The sequence below is a fragment of the Phocoena sinus genome, chromosome 1 (genome assembly GCF_008692025.1).
Source record: "Phocoena sinus isolate mPhoSin1 chromosome 1, mPhoSin1.pri, whole genome shotgun sequence".
Taxonomy (NCBI): Eukaryota; Metazoa; Chordata; class Mammalia; order Artiodactyla; family Phocoenidae; genus Phocoena; species Phocoena sinus.
Window position 1 is genome coordinate 132,457,536 of NC_045763.1, and position 26,314 is coordinate 132,483,849.

The window sequence follows — 26,314 nt, forward strand, 5'->3', positions numbered from 1 at the left end:
AAGATAGTACAACAAATTTTATACAAAAGATTTTATACAAATAAACATCAGTGATTAAAATGGCCTTTTCAGCAATATACAGTTTGGCTTTTAAAAATACTGGGCTTGGGACTTCTCTGGGGGTCCAGTGGTTAAGACTCCACGCTCCCAATGCAGGGGACCCAGGTTCGATCCCTGGTCAGGGAACTAGATCCCGAATGCCACAACTAAGAGCCTGCATGTCACAACTTAAAATCCCGCATGCCCTAACGAAGATCCTGCAACTGAGATCCGACAAGCAGACAAATAACTAAATAAATATTTTTTAAAATAAATAAAAAATAAAATTAAACATATATATATATAAATACTGGGCTCAAAAAACTTACATAAAAACATATGATCACCTCAATAGATGCAGAGAAAGCTTTCAACAAAATTCAACACCCATTTATGATAAAAACCCTGCAGAAAGTAGGCATAGAGGGAACTTACCTCAACATAATAAAGGTCATATATGACAAACCCACAGCCAACATCGTCCTCAATGGTGAAAAACTGAAACCATTTCCACTAAGACCAGGAACAAGACAAGGCTGCCCACTCTCACCACTCTTATTCAACATAGTTTTGGAAGTTTTAGCCACAGCAATCAGAGAACAAAAAAAGATAAAAGGAATCCAAATTGGAAAAGAAGAAGTAAAGATGTCACTGTTTGCAGATGACATGACTATACATAGAGAATCCTAAAGATGTTACTAGAAAACTACTAGAGCTAATCAACGAATCTGGTAAAGTAGCAGGATAAAATAATTAATGCACAGAAATGTCTTGTGTTCCTATACACTAATGATGAAAAATGTGAAAGTGAAATCAAGGAAACACTCCCATTTACCATTGCAACAAAAAGAATAAAATACCTAGGAATAAACCTACCGAAGGAGACAAAAGACCTGTATGCAGAAAATTATAAGACACTGATGAAAGAAATTAAAGATGATACAAACAGATGGAGAGATTACCATGTTCTTGGATTGGAAGAATCAACATTGTGAAAATGACTATACTACCCAAAGCAATCTACAGATTCAATGCAATCCCTATCAAACTACCACTGGCATTTTTCACAGAACTAGAACAAAAAATTTCACAATTTGTATGGAAACACAAAAGACCCCAAATAGCCAAAGCAATCTTGAGAAACAAAAATGAAGCTAGAGGAATCAGGCTCCCGGACTTCAGACTATACTTCAAAGCTACAGTAGTCAAGACAGTATGCTACTGGCACAAAAAGAGAAATATAGATCAATGGAAGAGGACAGAAAGCCCAGAGATAAATCCACGCACATATGGTCAACCTTATTTTTGATAAAGGAGGCAAGAATATACAATGGAGAAAAGACAGCCTCTTCAATAAGTGGTGCTGGGAAAACTGGACAGCTACATGTAAAAGAATGAAATCAGAACACTCCCTAACACCATACACAAAAATAAACTCAAAATGGATTGAGACCTAAATGTAAGGCCAGACACTATCAAACTCTCAGAGGAAAACATAGGCAGAACACTCTATGACATAAATCACAGCAAGATCCTCTTTGACCCACCTCCTAGAGAAATGGAAATAAAAACAAAAATAAACAAATGGGACCTAATGAAACTTAAAAGGTTTTGTACAGCAAAGGAAACCACAAACAAGACGAAAAGACAACCCTCAGAATGGGAGAAAGTATTCGCAAATGAAGCAAGTGACAAAGGATTAATCTCCAAAATTTACAAGCAGCTCATGCAGCTCAATATCAAAAAAGCAAACAACCTAATCCACAAGTGGGCAGAAGATGTAAACAGATGTTTCTCCAAAGAAGATATACAGACTGTCAACAAACACATGAAAGAATGCTCAACATCATTAATCATTAGAGAAATGCAAATCAAAACTACAATGAGATATCATCTCACACTGGTCAGAATGGCCATCATCAAAAAAATCTACAAACAATAAGTAATGGAGAGGGTGTGGAGCAAAGGGAACCCTCTTGCACTGTTGGCGGGAATGTAAATTGATACAGCCACTATAGAGAACAGTATGGAGGTTCCTTAAAAAACTAAAAATAGAATTACCATACGACCCAGCAATTCTACTACCGGGCATATACCCTGAGAAAACCATAACTCAAAAAGAATCATATACCACAATGTTCATTGCAGCTCTATTTACAATAGCCAGGACATGGAAGCAACCTAAGTGTCCACTGACAGATGAATGGATAAAGAAGATGTGGCACATATATACAATGGAATATTACTCTACCATAAAAAGAAACGAGATTGAGTTATTTGTAGTGAGGTGGATGGACCTAGAGTCTGTCATACAGAGTGAAGTAAGTCACAAAGAGAAGAACAAATACCGTATGCTAACACATATATATGGAATCTAGAAAAAAAAAATGGTCATGAAGAACCTAGGGGCAAGATGGGAATAAAGACGCAGACCTACTAGAGAATGGACTTGAGGACACGGGGAGGAGGAAGGGTAAGCTGGGACAAAGTGAGAGAGTGGCATGGACATATATACACTACCAAATGTAAAACTGATAGCTAGTGGGAAGCAGCCACATAGCACAGGGAGATCACCTCGGTGCTTTTTGACCACCTGGAGGGGTTGGATAGGGAGGGTGGAGGGAGGGAGACGCAAGAGGGAAGAGATATGGGGATATATATATATGTATAACTGATTCACTTTGTTATAAAGCAGAAACTAATACACCATTTTAAAGCAATTATACTCCAATAAAGATGTTAAACAACAACAAAAAAAGATTACAGAAAACTTCAATTCCTAAAACCCAAAACTATGAAAATCAAACACTTTTTGTAACTTTCTGAAGTGAAAACCTGACCTGAACAGATTTTGATACCGTTTATCTCACTGACTGCTAACATGCATGCTTCAATGCTGAAATATTAATGTGCTTGATTATATGGAACCACGTTTTACTCCTCCTCCAGTATATGTAATATATGGCATATGTACTGTGTTACCTTTCTAAATTGGGGAGGGAAGGGTATGGGGGCAAGACATAACACTACATAGTGAAACACATCTGACTCCAAAGGTTTCCCAAAAAGGTTATGAAAACCTATATATCATACAAGCTTTGGATTTACTTCGGGAACATAAGGGTAGTTCAATAATAAAAACATTGGGCTCCAGAGTACATATCTATGATCTTTAGGAAAAAGAGATTCAATTTATTCTTCAAAGAACAGAAGTTATCAGAGTATTTCAAATATCCAGGAAAAACTTCCTCCAACACCCTCTGTCCCCTTTTAATGGTAGATGGTTAGAAAGGGTTGTAGATATACAGTACATAGGAGGACTGTATGAACCTCATATTATGCTGCCTTTTAAAAGGTCTGTAATTCCATAATATTACTAAAGTTTAAAAAGAAAAGCAAAAGGGCAATTCATTTTAAAGTTTTCATCATAAGAGCTTCCTCAGGGAGAAACTTACTGCCGGCAGATGTGAAAAGCACATGTGATGGAAAATTTCTGAAAGATCGAACAGGTCTGAATCTACTGCTTACTGCCTTTGGAAGTAAAAATTTGCTTGGTAGAATTTCAAAAACAGAATAATAAGCTCAAAAGAAAAAGACTGAAGAAACTCATTTGTCTCCAACACAGCTAATAAAAGTCCCAGTTTGTTAGGCTAAGTACTGCATTTGACTCCATTATATTCTAACCACTTATCAATGAGTGGGAATAGTTATAATAGTTACAATTTAGTTATAATTCACAGAGGAGAAATTTTTAATTATCAGATGATGTAACTGCCATAAATCTTAGTGTTACAAAAACCCAGGTCTCTGAAATCATCTCAGAAAAAGGTTTTAAAAACAAAGTAGAGGAAGCATTCCAAAAACAGCAACAGAAGATTCAAAGGTAGAGGATCTGAATGGGAAAAAGATACTGGAACTTGGGTAGAGGAGAGACAGTAAACAGCAGAAACAGAAAATGGTGACAGCACATGAAATTTTATGCTTGCATTCAATTATTCTTACATCTAAGCTAGGGTTACAATGTATAGCTTTGGTTTTCCCAGCTTCTCCCATCCCTGACCTCCCAGAATCAAGGTACACCTATAATAAGCAAAGGGGTGAAAAGATTCCTACATGACTCTAACCTGAAAGCGCAAAAGGCCATGAGCAAGAGGGTCTAATCACAGTAATATGAATGGAATCAACAGGGAATGGCTGGTAAATACCAATAATTTGCTTCCTTCCAAGAAACTTAATTTTAACTGTTTTGGCTCTCTCAAGCCCAGGAACATAACTCAAGGCATTTTTAAGACATTACAGAAGGATATGTAACTTTACAAAGTAGAGAGTAAATAGAAAATTTTACCTTATCTTCCCCAAAAATGAAATAAACTTAAGATAGTTATAAAACGTTAGTGTTGAATGTCAGAGCTTTCTTTTATGAAAAAGAAAATAAATATATCTTACCTAGACATTTTTAAAACATGTCAGTAATACAGACATATTCACTGCCCACTAAACCAGTATTTACATATTTTTAAAGTATGATCCTCCAGGCCTACATGTGAATCTCAGGAACTCACCTCAGACCTAATGATCAGATTTCGGGGGTGGGGTTCAAAAATCTGCATGTCAAACAAGAGGTTTGGTTGATACTCATACACATTGAAATCTGTCCTATTCACACCTCAGATTTCAGAATTAGAAAGGACTGGTAGTATCTTCATCAAGCAGTGACAATTACAGTTTATAACAAGAACCCAAAGATGTTTTTCAAAAGTCCTGAAATACCTACTCATCAAACATAATTTAAGTTAAATGTATTTTGATTATTTTAATTACTGGAATCAAAAAGTCTATTTATACCATATTTTAAGCAGAATAATTAATTTGACAGCATAACTTATTTTCCGTCCTTTATATAACCATGTGAGCAGAGTTCTAGGGTCTGTCATATTCACAACTGTATCTCCAGTGCCTAAAACTGTGTTTTATATATGCCTGATACACCTCCAAAAACTGGCTTAGTGACTGAAGAATTCTTCAAATATTCTAAATAAAGGAAATTGAACTATTTCAAAAACATTTTTCTTTACTTGCTGCAATTCTATTACCTATCAAATTAATGAGAAACTACAGATGTATGAAGAGTACCCTTTACATTACTGCCAAGGAAATTTGTTTTCTGTGCTTTGTGTTTCTTTGTGTTTGTTCGAGTTGAAAATTCCGTAAGATTCTTCAGTATCCTCCATCGCCTATGGCATCAAATTCAACTCCTCTGCATGGTATAGGGTCAGAGTTAAGGCAAGTAGTCCTCAGTAGTCGCAACAATAAATGCAAGTGTAGCAGAGATTTCTTAAGATCTGTTCATAATCATCTAACCTTGGAAATACAAGTCCCCTATATACGAACCTCCAAGTTGCAAACTTCCAAAGATGCAAACGTGTTCGCATGTCCAATCACATAAGTTAGTTCACGTGTCTGGTGTACACTGTCACACGCATGCCTCCTCTATAAGTGGTTGTGCTTTTGTGTACTTTACTGTACAGTACTGTATAGAGTACAGTAGTACAGTATCTTTATTTCAAGCCCAGGATGTCCAGAAGCAATGGTAAAAGCAGTGGTGATGTAGCTGATACTGCTAAGAATCACCAAGAGAGACAAGAGGAAGAAGAAGTAACTGAAGAACCGAAGAGATTCACGATACAGGAAATGGCAAAGGGATTTTCTTTGAGGAGGCACTGTTAGTTTTTGAGGCATAGGACCTGAATGTAGAACGGTACACAAAGGTTGCAGCTACCATTCAGAATGCAATCTAGTGCTACCATGTCATCTATGACAAGAAAAAAAGAGCTACTACCCAGACATCACTGGATCGTTTTTTCAAGAGTAGATAGAATTGAATCCAGCAAGGAACCAGAACCTGTGCCATCAAGCTCAGGAGTGGGCAGCTTGCCCTCCGACTCCTACTGCTGACGATCCTTCAGCTCCACCATCTCCCACCTCCTGTCCCTCCTCCAGTCAGTAACTCTTCTTGCCTGTTCACTCGATGCCAGCCCCTGTATGCCAGGTGTTGTACTGTACTACTGTACTTTTCAAGGTACTGTCCTGTGAGATGAAAAATGTTTTCTTTATTTTTTGTGTTTGTTTTTTATGTATTATTTGTGTGAAAAGTATTATAAACCTATTACAGTACAGTACTATATAGCCGATTGCATTAGTTGGGTACCTAGGCTAACTTTCTTGCACTTACGAACAAATTGGACTTACAAATCCTCTCTAGGAACGAAACTCGTTTGTATGTAGGAGACTTACTGTATGGAAAGTAGTGTCAGGCTGTGTATGGAGAATTTCCTATATTGTATAATTCCCCTCCTCAACAAAGGGAAATAAATGTTATATGAAAAACTCTTTAGGTTTATGTAGAAGATTTGTTTAAAATATATAATAAATTAGGGACAAATCTGTAAGGATTAGAGTTAGACCTGACCGTAAGAACATTTCAATTCTTACGTTTTAAAAACAGTTATCTTAGGAAATTCCCTGGCAGTCCAGTGGTTAGGACTCCGTGCTTTCACTGCCAAGGGCCAGGGTTCGGTTCCTGGCTGGGAAACTAAGATCCCACAAGCCACGCAGTGTGGCGAAAAAATAAATAAATAAAATACAATGAAATAAGTAAATAAATAAATAAACAAAATTTTAAAAGTTATCTTCCCAAGTAAAACCAAGCAGTTAAACCAATAATAATTGCTAAAAAGTACCAAAAACTTAAGCATTAATATGTGAAGAAGAAGCCATTAACACTGCTCTGGTCAGTGATCATAATCCAGCCAAAGACCCAATATGCAATAACAGAGAAGATGGGTCCATTTTCATCCACTATACCAAAGAGCCATGCCTAACCACCACCCACCCTCTGCCCATCACACACATTTTTTTTTTAATGACTTGGGGGAGGGGGCATGTCACAGGGGTAAGTATGACTGCGTAGAGTTGTGTGGGTGAGTTAAAGAGGAATTTCTTAACCTAGTCCAAGAGCCATTACACAATATCAAATTCCTTGAATTTTACTAGTTTATTCATTCAAATGATAAAATATACAAATTCACAAGGTACTAACTCACCATTATATATATTTATATATATATATATATATATATTCTTTATAATAGTTAAATACTTCTAAGATCCATAAAGTGACCCCTTGCTTTTTCCTTCATTTTGATTCATCTGGACCTTTGTCAAAAATGACAGACACCCAGGGACTTCCCTGGTGGTGCAGTGGTTAAGAATCCGCCTGCCAATGCAGAGGACATGGGTTCAATCCCTGGTCCGGGAAGATCCCACATGCAGCGGAGCAACTAAGCCCATGCGCCACAACTACCGAGCCTGCACTCTAGAGCCCGCTAGCCACAACTACTGAGCCCACGCGCCACAACTACAGAAGCCCACACGCCTAGAGCCTGTGCTCCACAACAAGAGAAGCCACTGCAGTGAGAAGCCCAGACACCGCAACGAAGAGCAGCCCCTGCTCGCCACAACTAGAGAAAGCCCATGCGCAGCAAGGAAGACCCAACGCAGCCATAAATAAATTTATTTATTTATTTATTTATTTATTAAAAAATGACAGACACACAAATGAAAGATTAAGTCTCAAAAATACCTGATAGAGTAGTTAAATATAACCAAAAGTGTCGTATATAAATGTCTTATCTATATATTTTATTTATAAATATCCCTGGTCTACACCACAGAAAAGTTCAATAAGCAATTCACAATTTAAACTTATGTATGCATCTTTTAAAAAATGAATTAAATTTATGACCAACAGAAATAAAAAAATATGTCTGGCATTTAAATAATGAAGCTAATAATTATGAGAGAAAAATTAAAATTCAACTACATGCTATTTCTTAAAAATAAAAAAAACTCAAATATTGATAGTATAACATAACATTCTTCCCATGTTTAATTTCACATCCAAATCTTAAGGGTCATTTCCCAAGAATATTTAAAGCCACATCATTTTCCCAAGTGTCTCGCTCAAACCTTGAGTGATAATCAAATTACTCGTTTCAAGAAAATATCAAAACACTCTTTTGAAGAAAATATCATGTTTGCCCATTTTCTCATCTTCAACTGTTAACCAGTCTCACCTCTGCCCAAATCTCATTTGACAATAGTGCTCCATACAATTTTAGCGATTCAACAAAGTTTTCATAGATATCATGAAATCCTCTATCTTTTATGAGATCAGCTATTTTACTTTATAATACAACCACTTCCCTTCTCTTCCAATAAAATCCTATAAAATCCAATAAAATTCCACCATTTCCTCTCTTCTGGACTCTTGCAATGTTCCTAACGTTCATCCTAGCTTCCAATGGCAGGGGGCTGAGAGGGACACAGAATCTCTGTCCTCTACATGGGAACCCCAGTAAATATTTTAAAATCTAAAACAGATCCTACTCAAAACTCCCCCATGATTTTTATTATCTCTTCACTTCACTTCATTCATGTGTCAGCTCTCTAATACATTTAATTTCCTTTCTAGGGTACTACTTACATATTTTGTACTACTACTATATTATATTTTTGCTTATTTAGCATCTGCCCCAACCTCCACACACACACACCCCAAAAGGTAAGTTCCATAAAGGCAGGAAATTTGCCAGCTAGATTCAACACTTCGAACAGTGCCCAGTGCATCAGAGGCATTAAATAAACAGAGCCAGTTAAATGAATATAATACTATATGGTTAACAAGTTATTAAAAGTCGTCAATAAGATTAACAAAGACCTGGACACACAGACAGAAAGAAACACTACTGTTAAAGGCTATGACAGAGAGTCATATGACGATGAGAACTATCAGTTTATTAGAGAAGATTCTGTGATATGACAACTTTTTCTTGCCTGCATGCACTCACATAATAAATATTCCACTGACAAAGATTCCATGTGCATCAGGAAGTGAATGTTAAGCTTAAAGATAATATCCCACAGCTGAGTCATTCCCAAGTGTTTTAAAGAAAATAAAATATGGACAAAAACAAGCTGAATTACACAGGTAAAGTGACCCCAGAATCACCTAGTACTCACGAGGATTCTCCATAAAATGGTTAATGAAAAATATCAAACAACCCAGGAATGTTCTTTAACTGAATATCCCTTGTGCCCCTTCCCCACATTTTGTCCAAAACTAGATCTAAAATAGCTTTCCTGAACTGACACTGGCTCTGAAAGTTAGTGTAATCTCTTGTACTGTCATTGGACTGCCTGATAATCCATGTGTTATCCTAAAACTATCTGTCCGAAAAGCTTACATTAGACCACTATCCTAAATGGATTAGCAAGTTAAAAACATGTAAAATTGCTCTCGCTTTGAACACAACAAAAAAGTTCAAATTCAAATTTTAGGTAGTAGATATTTCAAATAGAACTTTAGAGCTATATAGGGACCACAGATATTCATTATTATTTCACAAAAACTTACTGAAGGAGGCCAGTCACTACTGCTACTCAAAAACCTAGGGAAACAGTCACGAGCAAGACAAATGTAATTCCTGCTCTAATAGAGGGTACAGAAGGGAAGACAAATTAATAATGGGGAGTTATAAAGAAAATACCAGGGATATCTAAACTAACAGATCTATCTAATGGCCTCACTTTAAATCTGGGGAATGAGATCTGCAAGAAAATTCAACTGGTTAGTGGAAAAGTTAAAGGTATTAGTTTATCTAATTCTCCCCTAATATTACCATTTCATGTTCTCCAGTTGTAGATTTCTAATGCCATCTGATTTTAACTCGCAAAGTATTTAAAGCTGCCATTATTTTAAGAAATCCACCAAACTTTTAATCCAACAGTGAATTCACAGTATTATAATATTCTACTCACTAACTGTCCCTGGCATGAAAATTCAAAGCATTAAGGAAACAGGCTATCTCAATCTCATTTCTAGATCATGACCAAAGTAATTTCTCAGGGGTTTTTGTACATTACATGGAAAAGGCTCCTAAGGATTAATACCATATGTGCCCTCTGTAACATAAATCCTAAGCAATTACAAGTTTCAAGATTTGTACCTGTGTGATGGAGAAGGAGCTTCAAATTGAGGCACTGTGCTATCCTCACTGACAGGAGAGTATAAGCCGCTCATTTCCTGGAAGCACAATTATTAGAGTTACAGACACTCCAAAGAGAAGATGTATAAATCAAAAGGAGTTATGATATTATATTCCTTTCCAATCCCAGGTTTTATCAGTCCCTTTTTGTCTCAACACCCAAATTTCTCAAAGCTTCCTTTCCACAGAGTACAAAAGCAAGGATATCTGAAAGTTAAGAGACAAGCCTTTTCTATGATACACATTCTTAAAGAACCAGAAACACGTTAATAAATATTCATCACTAATGAAGCTACCAAATGCAGAAAAAGACAAATGTAAATAATCTGAATGAGATGTACAGTACACTATGTGAATAGTGAACTAGCTAATCATTAATCCAGGTGAGACCCTATTGATAAATATTAAGATAAATATGACAGTATGGCAACTGGATCATTAGGTTCAACTCTGCAAAGTACAGAAAAACATGATATGTCAGTCCCTACTTCAAAAATATTCTCTGCAAACATTAAGAAAAGTAGCATTCCTCTTGATTCAAATATTAGCTTTCTAGTAAACAATGGATTAAACTCTAACTTTGATCATTAACTAGAGGAAAAGGCCTCCTAATAAACTATTACTGCATAAATTATGACTGTGACTTTCTATACAATGGAGACCAATCCCATAAATTTAATGCAGCAATTTAAAGGCAAAGCAAAAATTTCATGAAATTGAAAAATTACTAGAGATGTGAGAAATTCTTGATATCTTACTTCCACTCTTTTGATATCCTCTTCCAAAACACTTAACTCCTTCTGAATCTGCTCCAGTTGCTGTAGATTAGAGAGGAGGAAATAAAAAGCCTAAACCAAACCACACAAGCATCACCACAATCATAAAATAACTTAACGTTTACAAAATGATTTCTAGGAAAATGTGCACTAATGGTTGTCAGGGTGAAATACTGCAGACAAAAAGTGCTGTACGTTCCTATGTTAAAAAGTAAATGTAAAGACTTAATATTTAAGAAAACAGTATTTTCTTTAATGCAAGGATTGGCTTTATAATAAAAATATTAAAGATGAACAACAATGACAATATGACTTAATAAAAACAGAAGACATCTGAAGAATTTTCAAATTACCTCATTTAACTGTCAGCAATTAATGTCAGCATGTCAGTTAACCCCATTTTAAAAATAAAAAAAGTCTCAGAGATTAAATTCTACCACCCCAAAGCAATCACAAATTAGCCTCTTAAGCATTTTTTAAAACATATTTAAGATAATCTTTTATCTTTGATATCTTACCTACTGCACCATAACCTTTCTCCACGCCATTAAAATGCAAACATTTTAATTGTTGCATCACATTCAACAATATATTTAACCATCAGAGATTTAAGTTGTTTGCAAACTATCATAAGTAATTCTGGAACATACTAGTCTGTATTTCAAATTTCATTGATTATTAAAAATGAAATTATTCGATCAAAAGAAAAAGCTAGCAAATCTTCACTGCATTAAAAAAATGTTTTTCAGAAACACTATCAAATTTAAATTTCTATCACTATTATGTATAAGTGGCTGTCTTAATCTAACCCAAATATATTGAGCCAATTTTTAAAATGTAAAATAACAATAATGAATACTTATGTAATAATATTTATTGCCAGGTGTGAAATAGGAACTACTACACAGGAAAATGAAGCACAGAAAGGTTAAGTGACTTGTCCAAGATTATTCAGCAAATACATGGCAGACAAACAGATTTTTAAGCGTCTTTTCTTCTGTGGCAATATATACACAATTGATAACATATTAATTCAAATATTTGCCAATCCTAAGCATTTTGCTAAGCACTGTGAAAAACAGGATTCAGAAAACTCTAGCCCTTGCCCTCATGGAACTCAGTCTAGGGAAGATGGCAAAAAGTAAACCAATAGTTGAAATATCATAGAAAACATTATGATGATGGTATGTACAAAGAATTAAAGGTACACAGACTGCCCGTAACCTAGATGGAAAACTTGGGAAGAGGGAAAAGGCAACTGGATAACTGAAATAGGATCTGAAATTAAGTGAAATGCTGAGCATCAAAGGACTAACAGTAATTTGCCAGGTGGAAAAAAGGTGGGAAAAGACAGAATAAACAGAGTAAATAATAAAACACACAAAGACCTAAAAGCTATGAGAAAGGGAAATAATAAATCTGAATTTATGACAATGAATGAAATCACCCAATGTCAATCAGTACAGTCAGAAGAGATGAGAAAAAAAACTGGGTGTAGGGAACACCAACAGCTAAGAGATAGGCAAAGGAAGAAGGAGCAGCTCTATGTCAACCATCAATAAGGGCAAGGGCAAAAGCCAGGAGAAACGATAGCACAGTATCACAGAAACCATGGTTGGGACAGGGGGAGGGGGTTAAAAAAAAAGTGATTAGCATTGTCAAATTCTTTCAATTCTTCCATCTACTTTAATAAACTTTACTCCACCCTAAAATTTTTCACACAATACTCCTACCTTAACTGAAACTTTGCTCTCCCTCAAGGACACAGTCTGCCTTGGAACTCTTTCAAATAAAAGTTGGTCAAGTGATAAATTCTCTCATGCCCCAGACTTGCACTTCTACTGCATTCATTGGCCATTCCCAATAATTAGTCTTCCACTCTAACATAAAAAACACTCTGGTCTGGCTCAATCCAAGCAGCCAAATCACTGTCAACAGATTTAAGACATCTACAAATATCCCAGTTATTTCCTACGATCACTAAATCCTTTTGCCTTTTGGTCCATAGCCATTTTCGACTCCGCTGACCCTAACCTCTAATTCAGCAAAACATCCCATGGTCACCCCTTAACTTTTTTCATTTAATTAGCCTGAAATGCTCCACTGCTGAAATCCTTATTTAAACAAACGCTGACAGGGTCTTTAGTATGATTGTTTTCAAAACACATTTAAAGAGAAGGATGAAAGTAAACATCTAAAATATCAACATCCAGAGACAGCCAATATCACTTGTATGATACATAATACATATTTAAGATCAAATTAACAATTTTCATTCCACTTCTGCAATTGAAGTATCAAGAAAAAAAATCCAGTATCACCTGAAATCTCAAAATACTAAATGCTAATGCCCAACCCTCTGAAGATAATGTCCCATCCTTCCAGTGCCCCAAAGCTTTGCTGGATAATACATCCATTACTATATATGAAGGCCGTATATTAGATGAACTACATAAAACTACCAATGTTCAAACAATTTTTACTTCCAAAGGCAGCAATTTCATACGGTTCAATTTAAAATAAAACAACCAAGGTACAAGGGCTGCCGTAATAAATACATAGGTATAGTGTATCGATAAACAAAATGATGTAACCTATTTATGTGAAAAAGTCTGCAAAGGTGTCAAGGCAAGAAATTTTTTCTTAAATTTCAGTGAATGGAAACTATTTAGAAAGCACATGTTAAATGAGGTGTTTACATTTCAAGACGAAATTCTGAAGAAGTTTAAAGCTCTAAATTATTAAGACATTGTGTTATTCTGATTTATAATAAGAAATATAACCTCCTGTAGGGCCTCCAGATGGGGATTGGTTGTTAGGGGAACCAGCCATGTGATTAGAGGGTTGGAACTTTCAGCCCCACCTTCTAACATCCAGAAAAGAGAGAGGGGCTGGAGACTGAGTTGAATCAACAATGGCCGATCAATCATGTCCATGGAATGAAGCCTCCATAAAAAACACTAATTTAAGGGGTTCAAAGGGCTTCTGGGTTGGTGAACATGTAGGTTGGTGAGCACATGGAGATGCTTGGAGAATGGCACACCTGGAGAGGGTATGGAAGTTCCATGCCCCCTGAGTTGTATCCTTTCACCATAAACTGGTAATCTAGTAAGTAAACTATTTTCCTAAGTTATGTGACCCATTCTAGCACATTATCAAACCCAAGGAGGCAGACATGGGAACTACCAATTTATAGCCAGTAGGTCAGATGCACATGTGACTTCCTGGACTTGCAATTTTCATCTGAAGGAGCAGCTCAGTCTTGTGGGACTGAATCCTTAACCAGTGGAATCCGGGGCTAACTCCAGGTAGACAGTGTTAGATAGAATTGAACTGAATTGAATTGAACTGTAGGACACTCGGTTGGTGTCCAAAGAGAACTGGAAAATTGGTGTGAGAAATGATCTACACATTTGGTGGCCAGCAATATGGAGAGTGGTGATGAATAATGGAAACAAGTGTTCTCCTTTCAGGCACCAATATAAGACATTATAGTATGAGGAAACAGAAGAAAGACAAAGGATAACCATTTTAAAAAGCAGAAAGAAAACTGGGCTAACTTCACTCTGCAAATATGTTTCATAAGCCAGAGAGGCAGAATCTAGAATAAAAGCATGAATCAGGGTCCAAGAATGTTTTGGAGATATATGAAAGAAGTCCTTATAAAGCCGAACTGTCATTATCTAAATGAAAATCGATCACAAATTGGGAATGATAATAAACAAACCTCTGGATCAAATCTGCCTTAACACTATTATGAGTTTGGGGGCTACTGAAAATAATAATAATAAATACATAAGATGGAGAAATGCTATTTGAGAACACAGTTCTAAGCCATCAACAGCAAGCACTCTCTTAATACAGCATACTGTACCAAAACCCAAAGAAAATTTTAAAACAATTTAAATTTAAAAAGTGAAGAAAGAAAGTCTCAGAAACCCTTAAGACTAAAACAGAAAAGAATTCAAAAATAGAGCCCCCTTTTATTGACATTAGCTTTGGTGCAGGTAGGTATCATCAGCACTCATTTATTTCACCATCACTATGATTTGATAAAAATATGCTTAAGTATTAAATTCAGTATTTTGTTTTTTAGAGCTAATATAATTAGAATACATCATAGCTGCCAAGACTTCTTCAATTATCTGACATATTCAAAACTGAACAAAAAAAAAAAACTGAACAAAAGAATACTGATATACTTTCAGAAAAAAAGTTGGTTAGAAAGAGAGTAGCAAAATTAATATATGATATAAAAACAAGAAAGCACTAAAAAAAATTCAAAAAAAAGAAAGCACTGTACACCAATCAGATCATCCAACACCCAGAACACTGACAACACCAAAAGCTGACGAACATGTGTAGCAACAAGAGCTCTCATTTATTCTTGGTAGGAATGAAAAATTGTACAGCCACTCTGGAAGACAGTTTGGCAGTTTCTTAAAAAATTAAACACACTTTTATCATATGATCCAGTATTACACTCGTTGGTATTTACCCAAAGGAGTTGAAAACTTAAGATTCCCAAAAACACACTGATAGCAGCTATATTCATAATACCAACACTTGAAACAACCAAGATGTCCTTCAGAAAATGAATGGATAAATAGTGATACATCCAGACAATGGAATAATATTCAATGCTAAGAAGAAATGAGCTTTCAATCCATGAAAAGACATGGAGGAAACTTAAATGCATATTACTACAGCATGTACGGAAAATCTCTGTAGCTTCCTTTCAATTCTGTGAACTTAAAACTGCTCTAAAAAACAAGGTCTTTAAAAATATATAAATACATTCAAGTAACAAAGAAAAAACATAAGAACAAAAACTCAAAAGAGAAAAGAAACGTAAAACAAATAATAAAATGGCAGGCTTAAACTCTAAATTTACATTAAATGTAAATGGTCTAAATACAAAATTCTAAGACTGCTGAGCCAGGCAACGTGAATGAAAAAACTCTGCTGTCTATAAGAAACTCACCTCAAATAAGTAAGTGATATAACAAGGAACCAAAGACTCAGTAAGGATGCAAAAAATTCTCACCATATATTAACAAACTTTACACCACACCATGCAATTGCAGGAAACACATTCTTTCAAGCACAATATTTCAAAATTTAATGAACTAACGGGTGATAATGCAAATATCATATTAAGAAAAACACTAATTATTTTCTGATAACAATGCAATTATAACAGAAATCCAGAATTTAAAAAAAAAAGAAAATCCCCACATCCAAGTAATAAGTTTATCTCTAAATAACCCACATGCCTAAGAAAAACTATAATGAAAATTAGAAACTATTTTGAACTAAGGAATAACAAAAAAATGCCATACCATAATTTTTAGATTCAACTAAAAGAAAAATTGTGGCCTCAAATGCCTATATTAGAAAAAAGTCTGCCTACTAATATGTATATCCAAATTAACAAATTAGAAAAGAAACAACAAAATAAACCAAAGAAAGTAGAAGGATGGAAACTGTAATTATAAAGAGGGTATTAATAAAATGGAAAACAAAATAGAGAATATAAAACTGAAAGTTTGTTCCTAGATAAAACTCAAAGTTGTTACATTCCTGGCAAGAACTGATCAAGAAAAAAGAGAGAAATGCACAGCACCAATAAGCAGAGTCAGGAATGAAAGACATCACTAAAAAGTCTGGGGACATTAAAAACTTAGTATTAAGATGAAGCTAATAGCAATAAATTTGAAAATTTAGATGAAACAGACAATGTTAGAAAAAGTATAACATGTCAAAAATGGTACCTAAAACAAAAATCTGAATAAGCAGTAACTGAATCAATACTTTAAAAGCTTCTGCAAACAACAGGTCCAGATAGCTTCTCCAGCAAAATCCTTAAACATTCAGCAAAGACATCGATCCTAGATTATACAGATTCTTCCAGAAAATAGAAAAAGAGGGTACATTCCCCAACTCATTTGATAAAGCTATCTTTATAACAAAATTGGACAAGATCAGTGTAAAAAAAAAAATTAAAGAACAATCTCATTAATGAATACAGATGCAATAAGGAAGGCAAGTAGGGCAAACAACTGTCCTGATGGGGTTTCTAGAATGCAGAACATTCAGTGATAAAACTAGAATACTCTTGGGCAAATCAGGACAGTTGGTCACCCTAGGTGCAAAGTTGATTGACTTTTTAGTGTTAAACCAATGTAATTATCCAGTATAAAATAATGAAAAAAAAATATCATCTCAATTGCACAAAAATTTTGGAGAATACTCAACCCCCACTTATAATTAAAAAAAAAAATCCTTTTAGGAAACTGGGAATAGAAACTTAGCTCCTTGAATGATAAAAAAAAAAAAATACCTACCAAAAACCTACGGAAAACATCATACCTAATGGTGACACGTCGAAAGCTTTCACTTTGAGATCAGCACCAAGACTAGGATGCCCCGCTATCACCACTTCTATTCATCATTGTACCGGATGTCCTAGCCAGCAGAGTAAGACAAGAAAAATAAATAAAGGATATAAGGATCATAAAGAAAGAAACTAAACTGTTATTATTTGCAGATGATGATGCGTACACAGAAAACATAAAATAATCTACAAATAAATTATTAGAATTAATGATTTTAACAAGGTTGCTGGATACCAAAAGAAATGTGTCAAAATCAACTGCATTTCTATATACCAGCAACAAATAGTAAGAAACTGAAATTAAAGACACAGACATCACTTACAATAGCATAAAAATGATTGAAGACCTAAGAACAACTCTAAAATAAAGACGTGTAAGAATAATACCCTGAAAAATATCAAAATTTTTAAGGACATTCTTAAGGATCTAGATATACAGAAAGAAATACCACGTTCAAAGGCTAGAGGACTCAATATTGTAAAGATAGTCTCCCAAATTCATCTATGGAGTCAAAGTAATCCCAGTAAAGATCACAGCAGGTGTACCATGGAAATGTATCAGCTGGTTCTAATATTTATAGAGAAATACAAAGAGCCATGAATAGCTGAGACTTTCCTAAAAAAGAACAGTAACTTACTTTAAAGTTCTAGTATTTAATACAATGTGGTATTGCCAGAAAGATGGACAAACAGACCAGTGGAGCAGAAGAGAGCCTAGAAACAGACCCACACATGTATGGACACATGATGTATGACAGATGTGGTATTTCAAAGCAATGGGAAAAGGATGGACTTTTTAATTAAGGATGCTTGGACATCTGGACATCCATATGAAAAATTCCCAAGTAGATTATAGATGCGAGTATGAAAAATAAAAGGTAAAGATTCAAGTAGGTAATATAGTAAAATGTCTTCATGACCTCAGGTGGAGAATTCTTTACCTAACATACAAGGTACTAATTATAACAGGAACGACTAATGAATTTGACTCTATTATAGACAGAAACTTCTGCTCATCAAATGACATCATTAAGACAATGGAAAAAAGCAGCCAATTAGAGGGGTAAAAGATTTGCTACAGATAAGTAGATACAGAGATAGATAGATAGATAGATAGAACAAAGAACTTTTATCTAGAATATATAAACAATAAACCAATAAGAAAATCAACTAAATAGAAAAGATGCACAAAGCTTTAAACAAGTACTTCACACATACCCAAAAATCCCAATGGCCAATTCATAGTACTGTGTACTCAACCTCACTGGTCTCAGGGAAATGCAACTTAAAACCACAAAGAGATAGCAATACATATCCTAAGATTTGCTAAACTGAAAAAAGTCTATTGCCACCAAGTACTGGCAATAATATAGTGCAATGGGAACATTCCTACAATGCCTGTAGGAAGAGTAACCAATACAACTGCTCAGGCATTGTTTGGCATTATCTATTAAATTTGAAGATGTACATATCCTATGACTCATTAATTCCACTTCTACATGTGTAGCATAGAAAGATATATGCTAATATACCTGGATAAATATATAAGATAGTAACATTGTAAATAGCTCAAAACCAAAAACAACTCACAAGTCCATCAACAACAAAAATGGGGTGTATTCATTTAATAGAATACTATACAACAACAAAAATGAATCAATTATAGCCATATACAACAATGGGGATGAATCTTAGCACTGAGCCAAAGACAAGAACAGAACATTATATAATGCAGAAGTGCATTTATATTAGTTCAAAAGAAGAGACTTATAAATACTTAGGCATCAAAACAATAAAGAAAAACAGAGAGGTGATTACCATAAATATCAGAATATTGACTACCTAATGGGCAAGGGAGAAGGCTATAATCTGGAAAGGGTAGGGAGGGAGCTTCAGGAAGCCTAGCAAAAATCTATTGTTTAATCAGGATGATGGTCACACGGATGATCACTCTACTATGAATCTTTAAACTGTAAATTCGTTTTACGAAATTTTCTGTGCTTTATTTCATATAAAAACATTGTAAAATTCAATTCTTTCAAATATTCAAAATAAAATTCTGAACAAAACCAAAAGGAAACCAAGACTCATCAAAACTGTCCTATTACAATGAATTAAACAGGTACCACAAATATCCAAAAGTATATGTTAAAATTAAATCGTATGAAATATAAGGTAATTGTTCAAATGCTGGTACAAATTTGCACAGAGGAGACTGGCTTTTACATGGAACCTAAAGCCCTTTTGTTCAATCTGACCATGAAGAAAGAATAACATGTTCATTTAAAAACATACATTTATTAAGTGCTGTGGTAGGCTGGCTGTAAGAAAGCCTCCAAAGATTCCCACCTCAGAATTCACACCCTTATGTAATTCCCTCTCTTTGTATAGGCTGGACCCAAAGATTTGCTTCTAATGGAAAAAACAGAACACTTGTTGAGATGTAACTTTCAAGATTAATCTACAAAAAGCATCAGACTGCTGTCCTCAAAACCCTCTCTTGCTCCCTGTGAGGGAAGTCAGCTGCCACACAGTAAGTTATCCTATGGAGAAGCCCATGTGGTAAGAATATGGTATCACTTTCCAACAGCCAACGAGTGAACTGGGAAGCATTCCTATCCCAGTTGAACCTTAAGATAACTGCTGCCCTGGCCAACACCTGGAGTGTAGCTTGGTGAGAAACCCTGAGCAAAGGCACTCAGTTACTCTGCACCAAGATTCCTGACACAAGATATTAAATGATGTTTTTAAGCCGTTAAATTTGAGGGTAACTTGTTACACAGCAATAGATAACTAATGAAAATGCTTACTATGTGCCTTGCACATTCCTTTCTCTTAATATTCAAAGGAGAGTCAAGGAAAAAAATAAATCACAAATAAAAATTAAATGTAGGATTCTAACAGCAAGATGTGACATTGGAACAAATAAGTATGTTAAATCTGAAAAGCAGATTCAGAGTCTTGGTTTAGACTCATCATAACTGCAATTAAAAGTCAAGCATAAAATCACAAAGTTAATTTTCAAAGTCTGAATGTTAATCTTAGGAAAAGAAAATCAGAAATAGTAGTTTGTCTCCTGGTGAGTCTGTATTTTGCTTGAATAAGTTCAAGTATAAAATTATACTACAGGAGATAAGACCTTTAACAACCATATTCACTTTGAGGATTAAACACACAAATATATACTTTATAATATATGCAAAAAAAAATAACCACTCACTTCATTCTGTCTGTACTAAATCATGAGGTATTAATCAACTACATTTTCTAGACTAAAGTTTACTATTTCCAAATCACTAGTGTACCTGACTCCAATCATAGAAAAATTAATGAAATTTAATCAAAGTAACTGGTAAGTTTTTAAGTCTGTTATCCTAGCTCCAAATTTTCAAAGTTTTAGAACTTTGTTAACCTAGCTCCTCAGAGTCCCTTGTGTAGTTAAACCTGATATACTCAGAATCACTCAATTATGGATACACTAAAAACAAGAAAACCAAAATATATTAATGACAGTATAATCATTGCATATTAAGAGGCACCAATATCCAGAAGTACTTGGAACCAGTATGTTTCTAGGTTAAATTGCCTATCATAAGAAAATATGATCCAAGAGAGAAAAAAAATCTATCATTCACAAGGATCTTATAAGATTCAAATTAAACTCAAGTTGAAAAATTCTACAGCACAATTAACCCAGACATAATAACAAAAATATAGGAACACTGATACTAAGGGCTATGTGATCAAAGGCAATATCATAGAAGAAGTTATTGGAGGCCACTGGCCACTGCATCAGAGAGAGGACAAATTAATATAAGAAGGAAGAGCTATCGTTGGGAAACATTCTCCACTGATCTCTCCCATTTCTGCACATCTTTTGATAACTTTTGTTCCAAATTATCTTTTCAAGGATGTCTGTTTAGTGAACACCCTGGCAAGACAGAAATACTGACTTCCTCCAGGAGAGAGGGCAGATTTGTTTTCTGATCAATAAAATAAAAATAATGTCTCCCTGCAGGGCAAAGACTGAACAGATTTGCTAGCAGACCCCTTTAAAAGACTGGGGTTTCCTAAGTTCAAAGTTCTTTGGTTGTAATATATATCCATTGTATATGCAGAATCTACCAAGGCCCATCTCTAAACCGCCCCTGAGGGACTTGCAGGTCATGAAGCTGATGCTGCCAGATATGCCATGAGTAGTCAAGACTTTATTTCCAACCCAGAAGTCTCATGTCTTCTGCCAGCATCTATGAAACTGTGGCAGACTAACTTGTCAGCTTGCTAGTAAAAATACCAGAACATTCATACTTGTTTATTTTATAGTTATATGCTGCATCCTTCTTACCTGAGAAAATTTCAAATCTAAATATGTTGCAAGCATTAACAGACACTAGAGAAGTACGAAAAACCTCAGAGGCTAATGAAAACCTTAAATAAATCAGATCATACACAGTGATCAGCCATTTCATTTAACCCCCAGATATCCATATGTTTGGACTGTTCACTTAATTGATTCATTATCAGGTTATTTCCTATGTACCAAATCTCACTCGATGAGTTCAAAGTCGAAGGTGAAAAGAACTACATAAAACTACTGGAAAACAATTTCACATTCTGTTTTTAAAGGAGAGAAGGTATGTACGGAATATAAAAAATTATCACTTTTCAAAGAATTTGCTATAGCAAAGACGGTTGAGTGTACATACTGAATTAATAATTTTGTTTCCGTATGCTATAAAATGTTCAGCTTTGTTACTCAAAGTGTGGTCCACGGACCAACAGCATCATCAGCTGCAGCGTGCTAGAAATGCAGATTATCAGGCTCAAACACACATCCTCTTAATCAGAATTTGGATTCTAAGAAGATCCTCAGGTTACTCTTATGCAAATTGAAGTTAAAGTACCCACCAAAAAAATAAAATTAAAAATCAAGAAGAATATATAAAACTCAAATTCATACTGAAGGTAATTTTTAATAGATACTAAAACATTAAAATCACAACTGCTACCTCAGTAAAAGTTAAAGAAACATACAATCATAAACCAGGTAAAGAACATTTAGCTATCAACACTGGCATAACACAGAAAAATCCAATCTGAACAAAGTAAGAAAAAGTTAAAAACAGACATCATGAATAGTCCAAAAAAAGCAGAAATATCAAACTAAGATAATGTAAAGTTCTGGCAATGCACACTTAAAGTACTTCATCAAAACAAGTTCTCATCTTTTTATTTTCAAAAATAATAAAGATGGCCTGGAACCTAACAAATATGGTTATTTTTTTTTTGAGTAAAAATGTCTTAATTAGACAACTGAAAGTAAAAATATAACAGTTGGTAATTTAAATATAAAACAGTTTTCAAAGTTATTTTAGCATGCTACCAAGAACACAGGATTTTGCCTTTCATTTTCCCATATTTTATACTATTGTGAAATGACTGAGGAATCTTATAAATGTTAAATTAGGACATTCTGTTATAAAATTATTAATAAAAACTTATCTTTTAGTTATCCTGCATGACTTACACTTTCCAAGTTCTAAATAGGTAGCTATATTTTTACTTGTTTCCCGCCACCAAGATGTATTTTAATCATAGGAAAATTGTAACCCTCTCTACTTAAGAGTTCATTATCTAAATTTTCCTACGTTTTCTTTTCAGGGTGAAAGTTAGACTGCCATTTGATAATTCTATTATCTATTCTTTATAGCTTTGAGGTAACATCATTATATTCACTCCTATAGAAAACTTTTTAGCACACCTCCAGAAAGGGATTTTTAAAATATCAAGTTGTAAACGTAAAAGGAGTTAAAATAACAAAGCTTAAAAAAAATAAAACTCCTGAAAACTCAAATGCTTTTAAATGTTTAAATAAAATTTTTAACCTGAAATGCCTTCACAAAAATGGAAAAAAAAATGGGAAGAGTCAACAATAGTAAATGACACATTACGTAAAATACACAAAATAATATACCTCTCTCTTATTTCTTCTTGCAACCTTGAGGAATTCCATAAGGATCTGTAGTTGGGCTGCATGTGATTCCTATAATAGAAAATTATAATTGTTCTTTTAAAAACATAACTTTGAGTTCAAAGTTTTCTTTAACACCACAGTATAATCAGTATGAAGCAACCTAACTCATCCACTTAAGTTAGTCTCTTATTTCTATTTAGTCATTTTCCACTTGCTAACTGGCATTTTTAAAAGCAAGCCATTTCCCCTAAAACTAACTTGAAAAAAACGGGTAAACGGGTGTTTTCAACTACATTTCTCATCAACCATGCAGAAAAAACTATTTATCGGAAATGGCAATTCTGTTATCTGTCCTGGCTTTCTCTTCCCCAACCAAACTAATAAAACATCAAGACAAAAACTGTAGTGGAGGAACTTCCCTGGTGGTCCAGTGTTAAGACTCTGTGCTTCCAATGCAGCGGGTGGGGGTTCGATTCCTGGTTGGGGAACTAATAAGATACCACATGTTGTGTGGTGTGGCCAAAAAAATTTTTTTTAATTTAAAAAACAAAAACATAGTGGAACCAATGTAGTTTCTAGACACTGAAATCACTTTCCCCATAAGAATTTAACTTGCAGGGGAGTAAGAAACATAATAAATAGGAAGAAATTCATGCTTTTCAGAAATCTATTTACTATTTCTGGTCATTAATTACTCACACAGATGTGAGAATTAATATATTTATATGAGAGATTTCAGTTAAACTCAAAAATTTAAAAACAAAATTTTAATATTATCAAGTGGAGGGGGGGTAAAATAACACACATTGGTAACAGAAACAAAGATGTAATAGATAAATGGTAATTATAAGTTTAACATTTTTTGTTATCAAAAAATAAAATTACAGGGGAACTCCCTAGTAGTCCAATAGTTAGGACTCTGCCCTTTCAATGCCGAGGGAGTGGGTTCAACCCCTGTTAGGGGAACTAAGATCCCGCAAGCACAGCCAAAATAAATAAATTAAATAAAATTACAAAAAGATACCTTTTAGTATTAAAATGTACACAATGAACCAATGAATTTCAGCTACATCTGATAAATATACATAAAAAGAATATCAAAAGCTAAAAGTGGAATAACAATAAGACATGGTTTATGAACAACTACAATTCTAAATTTCCTATACATATTTTAAAAGAATAAAAAAGTCCAGTGGAGCATTTCTAAAACAAACAAAAATAAGAAAGATTAATAAAACTTTCATTTACCTGGCTATGCAAGAGAATTATTTAAGGCATTTTTAAAAATAGACACTGGGATGGATTTTATATGATTCTGTTACTCTAGAAAAGATTCCAGGAATCTGTATGTTTATAGATTGATAAGAATACGCCAGTCAAAATTTGAAGACTCACTGAGATATTGCACATACTACAAAAAAGCATGGCCACTTCAGCTTGCAGGATCTTAGTTCCCTGACCAGGGACTGAACCCAGGCCCTCGGCAGTGAAAGCACAGAATCCTAACCACTGGACTGTCATAGAATTCCCAACTTCACTTTCAATGAACTGAAACTAGCTCAAGCAACAACTGAGCACCAACTCAGCTAAATTACTGATTAGACCAAAGAGGTGAGTCTCTTATCCTTGCTCCCTGACAAAGGGAAAGGCAAGACCATTCAGAAAGAAAGTATTAACTACTTTAGTCTCTTTACTGCTCTTGAATACAACTTTAAAATTACAAGACAGGGAAAGAAGTAGGAAAAGTCAAGAGAAAAAAACAGGCAAAATGGGACTTCCCTGGTGGCCCAGCGGTTGGGAATCCGCCTGCCAATGCAGGGGACATGGGTTCGAGCCCTAGTCAGGGAAGATCCAACATGCTGCGGAGTGGCTGGGCCCATGTGCCACAACTGCTGAGCCTGTGCTCTGGAGCCCGCGAGCCACAACTACTGAGCCTGCGTGCCACAACTACTGAAGCCCACATGCCTAGAGCCCGTGCTCCGCAACAAGAGAAGCCACTGCAATGAGAAGCCCATGCACCACAACGAAGACCCAACACAGCCAAAAATAAATTAATTAATTAATTAAATTAAATTAAAAAAAAAAACACAGGCAAAAGAATGAAATTCACAGGTGACCCACTTGCTGGAACGAGCAAAAAAGACTTTAAAATATGTCTCTATATTATTAAAGAATTAAGGGGGGGTTGGTGGGATGAACTGGGAGATTGGGATTGACATATATACACTAATATGTATAAAACAGATAATAAAAACCTGCTGTATAAAAAAAAGAATTGAGAAAATGGACAAAATGAGTGAAAAAAAGGAGAATTAGAAAAGAATTGAAAGAACAAAGTGTAAACCTAGAAATGAAGAATAAAAAGTCTGAAATAAAAAAATAAAAGTAAAAAAACTATGAATGAAGTTAGGAACAGATGGACAGAGCCGAGGAAAGGAATAATGAATTCAAAGACAGTTCAATATAAATTACTTAATCCAATTCAGAGAGAGAAAAAATAAAAACAGAGCATCAGAAATATGTGGGATAATATGAAACAATAAAGGGCTTCCCTGGTGGCGCAGTGGTTAAGAATCTGCCTGCCAATGCAGGAGACACGGGTTTGAGCCCTGGTCTGGGAAGATCCCACATGCCACAGAGCAACTAAGCCTGTGTACCACGACTACTGAGCCCGCATGCCATGACTACTGAAGCCTGTGAGCCTAGAGCCCATGCTCTGCAACAAAAGAAGCCACCACAATGAGCACGCACACCACAATGAAGAGTAGCCCACACTCTCCACAACTAGAGAAGGCCCACGCGCACCAACGAAGACCCAACGCAGACAAAAATAAATAAAATAAATTATTTTTAAAAAATGAAACAATAAAACATATGACTTGAATCCTAAGGAAAAGGAGAGAGAGCAAAGGGTTGAATAAATAATGGTTCACATGTTCAACAAACAGATCCTCCTGTTCTGTGAAACACAAGCAGGATGAATATTTTTTAAATGAAAGCTAGGAATATCACAGTCAAACTG

General features: G+C 34.9%; 1 protein-coding gene across 8 annotated transcripts in view; it reads right to left on the reverse strand.

Annotated features, from left to right (window-relative positions):
• Positions 1-26,314, reverse strand: part of COP1 (COP1 E3 ubiquitin ligase) — a 285,059-nt gene that overhangs the window by 189,543 nt on the left and 69,202 nt on the right. For 6 of the 8 annotated variants that reach the window (XR_004348688.1, XM_032624416.1, XM_032624434.1 and 3 more), the window contains exons 6-8: positions 23,293-23,361; positions 10,904-10,963; positions 10,107-10,183 (exon numbers count right to left, since the gene is read on the reverse strand). Coding sequence is in view for 7 of the 8 variants with exons in the window: in XM_032624416.1 (XP_032480307.1) it covers positions 10,107-10,183; positions 10,904-10,963; positions 23,293-23,361 (206 nt within the window). In the remaining variant the exon portion in view is untranslated. The remainder of the gene's footprint in view (positions 1-10,106; positions 10,184-10,903; positions 10,964-23,292; positions 23,362-26,314) is intronic. The other 2 variants (XM_032624425.1, XM_032624440.1) reach the window with 2 other exon arrangements.